Genomic DNA, 10,000 nt, shown 5'->3' on the forward strand with positions numbered 1-10,000 from the left:
TTTGTACTAATTAATCTACTTCTGCTTCTACTGTTATTACTACCACAGCAACTGCTAATGATGGTTATGAGGATAATGATGATGATAACAACGGTAAAAGTAGTAGTATTAACAGTAGTGATAATGATAATAGCAAGAATAAGAATATTAATAACAATGTGAACAATGGCTATAATCGTTATTATAATAGTAATAGTAATGATAATAGAAATAATGATAATAATAGTAGTAGTAATAATAATAATGATCATTATAATACTTATTATTGTAATGTTACTACTAATAACAGTAATAATGGGAATTATATTGAAAACAATATCAATAAAAATGATATTAAAAACAATAACAATAATGACAGTAATAGTTACACCATCGCTTCATAATAATAATAATAATTATTATTATTATTATTATTATCATCACTGACATCATAATCATCGATAACGAAAATATCATCAATAAAAAGGACAGTGTTAACGACAGCATAAAAGTCAGTAAAAAAAAACTAACATATAAGAGTAAACCACGACAAAGAACATCTGTTAACACTGCACGTACGGCTGATGTTACTTTGATAAACATATAAGTTTGGGAAGCTTCAGGGTGTCATGGGGGGGGGGGGGGGGGGGTGTTACACTCCATTTTTCTTCATTCAATTTTCTTTCAGTTATGTTTTTTATTATCTTCGTTTCATTTTCACTTTCATTTTTTTTTCTCATGTTAGATTTTTCTTTATTTTTCTGTTTTATTTGTTCATTATTTATTTACTTTTTTATATTCTTTTCTCATATTTTGGTTCCTATTTATTAGTTTTTTTTCAAATCTTATCTCTTATCTTATGTGTTTTATTTATTAATCTATTACTTATTACTATTATAATTGTTTAGACGACGAATTACCTAAAATTGAAGTGATGACCGATGACCTGTTGGTGATGATAACCATTTGATAACTGCCAATTGCTGACGACTATTAAGTGATGTGCAATAGCATCTTATTCGCACGTGCAGCCAATTCACAGCCTTATTCGCACACTCAGCCAATTCTCAACAGCGTTTTAGGTGTATATGCACCTCGATAAGGAAAAAAAAAAAAAATATTGAATATATGATAGAATGAATAAATGATAGAATTGATAAATGATAGAAAAGATAGAGGATGAAATAGATAAACGATAAGAAAATAAATAAATGAGATAATATAAAAAGGAAAAATGTATACATACTCATAAACGACAGTAACAATAAAACAAAAATATTTTACATTCCCCCCGCTGCAGTTTCGAAAAAGAGAAAAAAAAAAAATCTGATCCATACACAAAGAAATTCCCTCCAATATATCGACTCACAGACATTCAAGATTAAATATGGATTATCCAACTTTCATTACCTGCTTGTTTGTACTTTTGAATATGAGAGAAAGTGGAAAAAATATCCATATTGTCTTTCTCTTTAAATACTTTTGCCTTTCTTCTTTCTTTGTTTTTCGTTATTACTTTTCGTGTTGTTGTTTACGTCATTATCATTACTAGTATTATTATCAGTGTCAGTGTTATTTAAACTCTCTCTCATCATTATTATTGTTATTATTATTTTTACAATATTATTATCAGATTACTATCATCATCATCACTATCATCAATATCAACATCAACATTATTATCAATTTATCATAGCGTAAACCTGCTTATCTGTGCCATAAGGATCAGCAAACACGTGTTTCTTTTTCTGTCACATCGCACTGTAATGCAATCAAGCTTTGAACAAGGTAATAATGATAATCACCGATGCTGTTATTGCTGTCATTGACACTGTCCTGTCATGCATTTAATTAGAGGACGAAATAGGTTAGTAATATTCCGAAAGCCGTTGTAATTATTAATGTACGTTACAGCTGCATCATCGTTATAATTACTGATGTTATTTTTTTTGTAGTTGTTTATGTTACCGTTGACATTGTTGGCGTTGTTGTTAATGTTGTCATTCTAATTACCAGTCTTGTTATTCTTATCGTCATTCTCATTAGTGTTATCATCATTAGTATTACTTTGTTAATGGGAATGCTATCAGTACCAATAATCATTATTAACGATAATAACGATTTGCTTAATTACTTTGCTTGTTTGAATCAGGTGAGGACTGAATGCGTAGACTGCATGGTGGGAGGGATGAGAGGTGAATGGATAGGTGGCTAGGCAGGTAGGTGGATGGATGGATGGAGGGAGGGATAGATAGACAGATAGATAGAGAGATGGGGGTATGGATGCAAGGATAGATTACTGGTTATCCAGTGTTTTTCCTCCTGAGTTTGATGAGTGTCGAACGATTTCTGACTCGCATATTCGTCGAAAATCACTAGTTTTACAGGAAGCCTTTGATACACCTGTCAACAAAACAAGCAATATCCCACGTTAAAGAATCTCAAATTCAACAAAATCACTAAAATCTCCAACGCGAACTAACCAAAAAAGGCCAGACTCTTGCTGTCTCCGCGCCGCCGTGTAGTTCAATCAAAAGAATATTTAAAAGTCTTACCAAACTTTCTTTTTTTGGATGGGCGAGACGTTTTCGTTAGATTTCCGTGCGTTACGAGCGATTTTGGTTTACCAGACGCTCTTACCGAGATCGTTCTAGATTTGTTTTCATCGTAAATCAAGCTACTCTCTTGTCTCTTACAACGACGAATTTCCGAACCGGTTCCAAGGTCGCCTCAGTGCGAGAGACGAGCGGGTAAACGGTCATCTTAGTGACATAAATCACATTCATCAGCTCATTTCAGCTTTATAAACACTTTCAAGACTATGCAAATGTGTTTTTTTTCTTTAGGGAAATTAATTGCTGTGTCGGAGCAATGCATTTAAGTCAGCACAGTAACATGAAAAATATTGCTAAAAAGGAAGATGGCCTTTGCCGAAGCGCGGAGGCCTTGGAGACACTTGCTGCTGGCCTTGTGTAAATCACTCTTGATAACTCTTTAGCCATGAATCTGAATAGTCCTGATGCCTCATGTGTGATATTTGAATGAAAATAAATATCTGCCATCAGTATAACTTTTTTTTTTAATGACCAAGATCGACAGAACATAGAAGCCCCATTCTTAACATCCCTGCGTGAGCTTACTGTAGACGCCTGGGATAATTGTGATATATTTGTGCACCTTCACTGCCAATCTCAAAAACATACAGCCATCATTTTTTGGTGTTTTTGTAAGATGTCAAAAATAATTCTGAAATTTATAGGAAGTGGAAACCAACCAAGTTAATAAAGATATTTAGCGATTTGTCAATGCCGGTTTATGTTCTCCATTTCTTGGCTGCAAAATAATGCGAAAAACTGAGAGATTCTTTGAAAATCTTAAGTATTATGAATATTAGTACTAATTCAACTACTACTGCTTTTACTACCACGACTTCTGCTAATGATAATCATAACAGTAATGATGATAACCTAACCTACCCCAGCTTTACGGATATTGCCCAGCCAGGGGACTGTGCCCCCTAGATCCTCACTATGCCTAGATCCCTTTACTATCTAGGGTATGGAATAACCAAAACACTAACGGATTCAAAAGAAATCCAAGTATATCACATATAAGATTATTTTCTGTTTAGTAGGGCAGCTCGCCACCTCCTCAGTATTCGTGTCGAAAAAATTATTCCTTTTTCTTTCTCAGCCTCCAAGCGTTTAACACATTCAAATAAAAGACTGTAGAGTGATTACATACGTGAGTATGCTAAAACACCTCCACACGCTGATGTAGATTTTGGCAATGTTAACTCGAGTCGAATCCTTGCGTTCGGTTGGAAAATACGGAATACTTAAGAGCACGCGAACGGTTTTGATTTTGTTTTAAATGCATTTTACTAAGGCTTTCCATGTGCTAGCATTTATGACAGTCTCCTATTTATTTCTATATTGCATATTTTCCATTATTAGTCCAGCAGCTTGGCTTACGCGTCAACATCATATGCTTAGCTTAATATGTTGCGAAATACAAGTCGGGACGTGCCCACTAGCATTCCGACGATCGTAACAATTCATTTGGCAACTACTACTGGTTAGGAAGCTAGTTGAATGGACGGAAAGATGGATGGGTGGATGGATGAACGGAACGAGGGGGGGGGGATAGATGGGGGGAGGGAAGGAGGGAGGAAGTGATAGATGTCTGGATGGAGATTATAAGTAGGGAACAGATCTATAAAACTCGTCATCTACAGACTGATATTCATCGAGAAAATCTAGCATTTGCTTCCAAACATATGTGCTTTAGATACGTGTATGTACCGGTAATTTAACGTATTCTTGAAATTTATAAAACAGCAAAACGGAATCAAAACACATTTAGTAAGCATGCACTTGGAAAATAACCAGTGTGTCCAAAAATAATAAATGTAGAAATTTTAGACTGGAAGTGATGAGTATCAAGTCATGAAATATAGAATGGGAATGGTCGTAAGTTTTTGATAATATAGATGATGATCATGATGTGAATAAAAAAAGTAACTGTTGCTAAAACTGATAATGATAGTGATAACAATATCAATAAAGCTAATTTTAATAATAATGAAATTGGTAAGAGCGACATCATCCTGAACAATGATAACACGCGATGAAGCAGTAATAACAACAACAGCAATAACCAACAATAGTAATAGTGATAATAATATTGGAAATCGTTATGATTATGATCATTAAAACAATTATAGTAGTAACAATAATATATAGCTTAACAACAATGTTGATAATAAAAATGATGAATATTTAGGTAATGATAACAGTAATAATGGTGAATATATTGACTGATAGAGATCATGGTATTGGTAATATCAAGGATCTATTTCATTTAATTCCTCCTTTTCCAACACGACCAGTTTTTTTGCTTGTTTATTTGTTTTATATCTTTCCTTCCTAATTATTTATTTTATTTTTATTTATGAATTAATTTTCTTTTGTAATCTTGTCAACAGGTAGCTTAGACTTCCCTGCACGTCAGCCGTCTTTGCGTTTTAAAAGAACATAAATATGACGTGAACTGACCATTTTCTTTTCTTTTTTTCTTTCTTTCTTTTTAATATGATTCATGTAAGCCTACGGTATCACATCAGCTATCTTCTCTATTGCCCACTTTCGTATCTTTTCGATTGTATCGTACGCCCGTGGTCTCTGCCCCTGTCTCACGCCCACTTATGTTCTCTGTTTGACGCCCACTCTCGTTTTCTGCCTCACGCCCGCTGTCGCTCTCTCTCTCCCAAGCCCATAATCACCCCACAGTGCCATGTCGCCTATTTCTCTCTCATGCTCATAATCACCCCACAGTCTCACGCCCACTTTCGCCCTCGATCTCACGCCCACTCTCTCCCGCAGGCCCTCCTCGCAGCACCAGCGCACCGCGACGCCCCCGCCCGTGCGTCCGGTCAGCTCATCGACTTCGGACAAAAGTTACGACACGGAGAGCTGTATGTCGGACAAGGCGGGCGGCGGCGGCAGTCGGCAGGCGCCGCGCCCCGCGCTCTCCACCAATGTGCTGGATAGCGACGCCGTCCTTGCCTCGGGTGAGTCATGGGTTGTGGGTGGATTGTGGGTGGGTTGTGGATGGGTTGAAGGCGGGATGTGTGTCTGTGTCTCTCCACCACGACGCAGCCCTTGCCTCGGGTGAGTTATGGGATGTGGGTGCGTTGGGGGTAGGTTGAGGGTGGGTCGAGGGTTGAAGGCGGAAAGTGGGTCTGTGTCTTTCCATCACTGTGCTAGGTAATGACGCCGCCCTGAGTCGTAGGTTGAGGAAAAGGCATGAGTGGGTCGTAGGGAGAAAAAAAGGTTAGTGGGAGTGGCGGGGGAGGGAGGGCACGTGTAGGCCTAGCTCTCTCCACTAATTCAAGCTGGGTTGTGTGAAGGCTGGGTACCGGTTGTGGATGAGACGAGGGTGGGTTGTGATAGAATTACGAACTGGTTATGGACGGGCTGTGGGAGGAGAGTGGGTTGTGGGCGGTGGATGGACGAGTTGTGGATAGGCTGTGGGCGGAATGCGGCTGGGTCAGAGTGGGTTGCGGGCATAGTGTGTGTGGCTCGTGGGTGGGTTGAAAGAGGACATTGCGTAGGGCAGTGTGGGTTGTGGATGCAACACGGATGGGTCAGTAGGTGGGTTGTGGGAGAGTTAGGGGTAGATTATAGGCGGACTGTAGGCCTGTTGTGATTCGGCTGTTTGATAGTGATAGATGGATTGTAGGTTGTGGGCTGAGGATGAGTTACGTGTGTGGGCTGTAGGTGGGCTTGGGGCATTTGGATGTGGGCTGCTGTTACGTCGAGACTGGTTGGTTGTGAGTGGTTTGTGAAAGGGCGGGTCACAACTAGGTTAGTTGGTGGGTTGTGGATTGTAGTAGGTTTTGGGTAAGTTGCGAGAGAATGAATTAATACACTGTGAGCCCGTGTTTTTTTTAAGACGGTTGTAACGAGTTGTTGATGGGTTGTCGGTAGATTGTGTGTGTTGTGAATACTCTGTCAGCGGTATTTTATTAAACAGTGGGTGAATTGTGGGTGATTGTGGGCGGCGTGTGGGATTTGTCCAAACTGTGGGTGGTTAGAATTCGTGTTTTCTGAATGTGTATGTATTTATACACTTATACTTGCATGTATGCGTACGTATGTATGAGTGTGATTTATTCTTCCCACGTAGGTGTTAAAGCTAGAACATACAGCATTTTCACTCAGAGGTAACATCACAATGGAAACAGACGAATTAACAGAAATAACTGCATTAATGGAGTTAACGACACTAACGAAAATAACGACGATAACTGAATTAACAAACTTAACGGTACAATATATAATTTAAGAGAAATTTTGTTTTTGAAATATGAAAATTTTGATCAAAACATGCGGATGGAAAGGATGACATAGAGGACGATAAATAGAGATAAAATATATATGTATATATACATATAAACATATATATAGATATAGATAGAGAAATAAATATACATAGATATAGATATGTACATACCATATATGTATATATGTACATATATGTGTGTACGCGCTTGGTTGTATATATATGTGTATATATATATATATATATATATATATATATATATATATATATGTATATACAGAATAGATGAATATGAAAACAAAAATAAAGGTGCGAAATAATGAAGTCTACTGACCGCATACATAGTGAAATAGTATGTACCATATCCGTAGAGTTTGTCATTGTCTTGCTGTTACGGAATATCACCCAGGCAATATAACTCCTCCATTACTGGAGGAGTTATTATGCCTTATGTAAGGGAGGAGCATTATCATTTACCTTACAAGGGTATCAATATTACATTGTATCTGAAAGGGTATTATTACCATCTGGCATTTTATAAGGGATCGCTGTTATATCCATATAGGGAGTGATAACATGGTATTACGGTTATATTGTAGTGTTATAAGATTTTTTTTTTTTTTTTTTTTACATTTGATTTTCACTTTTTTGTCATTCTTTTTTAATTAGTTTTTTTGTCCACGTTTTTATTTCCTATTTATTTTATTTTTCCATTTCTCGTTCTTGTTCTGCAGTGTAGACTAGTGACTTTTCCTTTTACCTGTTGCATAATACATGTTGCGAATCAAAGCTTGGAATATACAATGGCGAGTTATTCTTTCTCTTTCTCTCTACCCTTCTCTTTCTCTCATACTCTTCCACTCTTTCTTTCGTATTCTTCTTTTCTTTTCCTTCTCTGTCTCTCTTATTATCTCATTATCTCTCTCTTTCTCTCTTATTATCTCATTATCTCTCTCTATTCATCTCTCTCTCTCTCTCTCTCTCTCCTCCCTCTCTCTCTCTCTCTCTCTCTCTCTCTCTCTCTCTCTCTCTCTCTCTCTCTCTCTCTCTCTCTCTCTCTCTCTCTCTCTCTCTCTCTCTCTCTCCCCCTCTCCCTCCCTTCCTCCCACCTCCCTCTCTCTCTCTTCCTCCCACCTCCCCCTCTCTCTCTTCCTTCCCCCTCTCTCTACCCCCCCCCCTCCCTCTACGAGGCACTGAGCCTTCCGCCGTCGACGTCACAGCCTCAATTATGGACGAATGGGATGGCTTCAGGGAACTGACATTTGGCGGAACACTCGCGGCGGAACACTTATCTCCTCCTCCCTATTTATCGCAATTATCTCCTTCTCCTTTACCGTAATATTCGTCAATGTCATCTTTTATCGCAGTTTTCGTCACCGCGATTTTCACTTCCCACGTCTGCGTAAAGGGTGTGGCAGGAGGGGGGGGGGGTAAGGGGAGGGGGGCAGTGTGGAGTAGGAGGGGGAAGGGGACGAGGGGACGAGGGGGGGTATGACGGGGTAGTGGGGGGGGCTGTGTTGGTGGGGAATAGTGGGGGGATGACTTGGGGGGAGATAGGTGAGTGTAAGTGGGAGGTTGGGGATTGTGGGGAGGGGGGAAGGAGGGACGTGAGGCATGACATGAAAGGGGGAGGGTAGGTGTGAGGGGGGGGGGGTAGGTAGGAGAGCGGGTAGGTGGGGAAAGGGTGGATAGGATGTGGGGTAAGGTGGGGAGGGGAAATAGCCGGGAAGAGAAGCGTAAGCGATGGGGAATGGCGGGAAAGGAAGTAGGGGGGTGAGGAGGGTAGGTGGGGAAGGCTAACAGGTGGAGAGTTGGGTTGAAAAATGGGTTGGGTGGGTGGGCGGGGCGGAAGAGGGAAGTGCGAGGCTGATTAAGGCATTGGGGAAGGCTGGGGAGGGGAAGGGAGGGGAAGGGAGGGGAAGGGAGGGGAAGAGTAGGGAGAGGGGCGGGGAGCAGAGGACAGGGAGGGAGGGGAGGGAGGGGAAGGGTGGAGAGTAGAGAGGAGGGAAGGATAGGGGAGGGGAGGGGAGGGGGGGAGAGCAGGATGGGGGGCGTGGCACCGGATTGTGACATAGATTTGGGTCAGGAATCCGATACTGGAGTTGGGGGCGTCGTCCCTCGTGGCAGGCCTGGAAGGGGGTGCCGTGGGGGGGGGGGAGGGCAGGAAGAGAAAGAGGAGGAATAGGAATGGGAAGAGGAGTAGGAAAACTAAGGAGGAGGAGGAAGAGGAAGGTGTGGATAAGAAGGAGGATGGGGATAAGGATGAGGATGAAGAAGAGGAGTAGAAGGAGCGCGAACAGGAAAGGAAATGTGAAGAGGAAGAGGAAGAAGGAAGAAGAAGGGGAAGGTGTGGGAGAGGGGAGGAGGAGGAGGAGGAGGTAGAGGTGTAGGGGGAGGAGAGGAAGGAGAAGGAGAGGAAGCAAATTAAAAAAGGAGGGCGGATGATGACTGAAGTAGAATAGGAATGTAAGGAATATGGAACAAGGAAAGAGAAAGAAAAATAGAGGAATGATAAACGGGGAGACGGAGGAATTGAGTGGCACGAAAAAGAATGAATGAAGAGAAGGAAAGGGAGGAGAAGGAGAAGACGAAGGAGGAGAGGAAGAAGGAGAAGGAGAAGGAAAAGAAGGAGGAGAAGGAGAAGGAAAAGAAGGAGGAGAAGGAGAAGGAAAAGAAGGAGGAGAAGGAGAAGAAGGAGAAGGAGAGGAAGGAGAGGAAGGAGAGGAAGGAGGAGGAGGAGGAGGAGGAGGAGGAGGAGGAGGAGGAGGAGGAGGAGGAGGAGGAGGAGGAGGAGGAGGAGGAGGAGGAGGAGTGGGAGGGGGAGGGGCCTGTGGTCACTCCTCATTCAGTTGACGCCAGGAATTTGCGGCGAGCGGAGAGGCCACCTGCCGCGTCCTCTCACCTGCCCTCACTCTCGCTGCACCTGCCGCGTCCTCTCGCCTCCTCTGCGTCGCACTTGACCTCTCGTCTATGGAATAAGACCCATGAGACGGCGCGGAGAAGGAGGGAGTAGAAAGAGAAGAGGAAAAACGTCAGAGAGGGTGTGGGAAGAAAAGCGGAATAACAGTCCTCAGTATGGATCTATCGATGAGCCGGACTGGAGTACCTGGAGCCACCGCCTCGCCTCCGCCGGACAGAACGGACGCCTCATCTGCAACGTGAGGCTGCGAGGGCG

General features: G+C 41.6%; 1 protein-coding gene across 1 annotated transcript in view; it reads left to right on the plus strand.

The window, feature by feature from the left end:
• LOC125039188 (NACHT domain- and WD repeat-containing protein 1-like) overlaps positions 1-10,000 on the plus strand; it is a 71,476-nt gene that overhangs the window by 22,399 nt on the left and 39,077 nt on the right. The window contains 1 exon segment of the mRNA XM_047632967.1: positions 5,364-5,551. Coding sequence (XP_047488923.1) covers positions 5,364-5,551 — 188 coding nt within the window.

This window comes from Penaeus chinensis, chromosome 26 (assembly GCF_019202785.1).
Source record: "Penaeus chinensis breed Huanghai No. 1 chromosome 26, ASM1920278v2, whole genome shotgun sequence".
NCBI classification, from domain to species: Eukaryota; Metazoa; Arthropoda; class Malacostraca; order Decapoda; family Penaeidae; genus Penaeus; species Penaeus chinensis.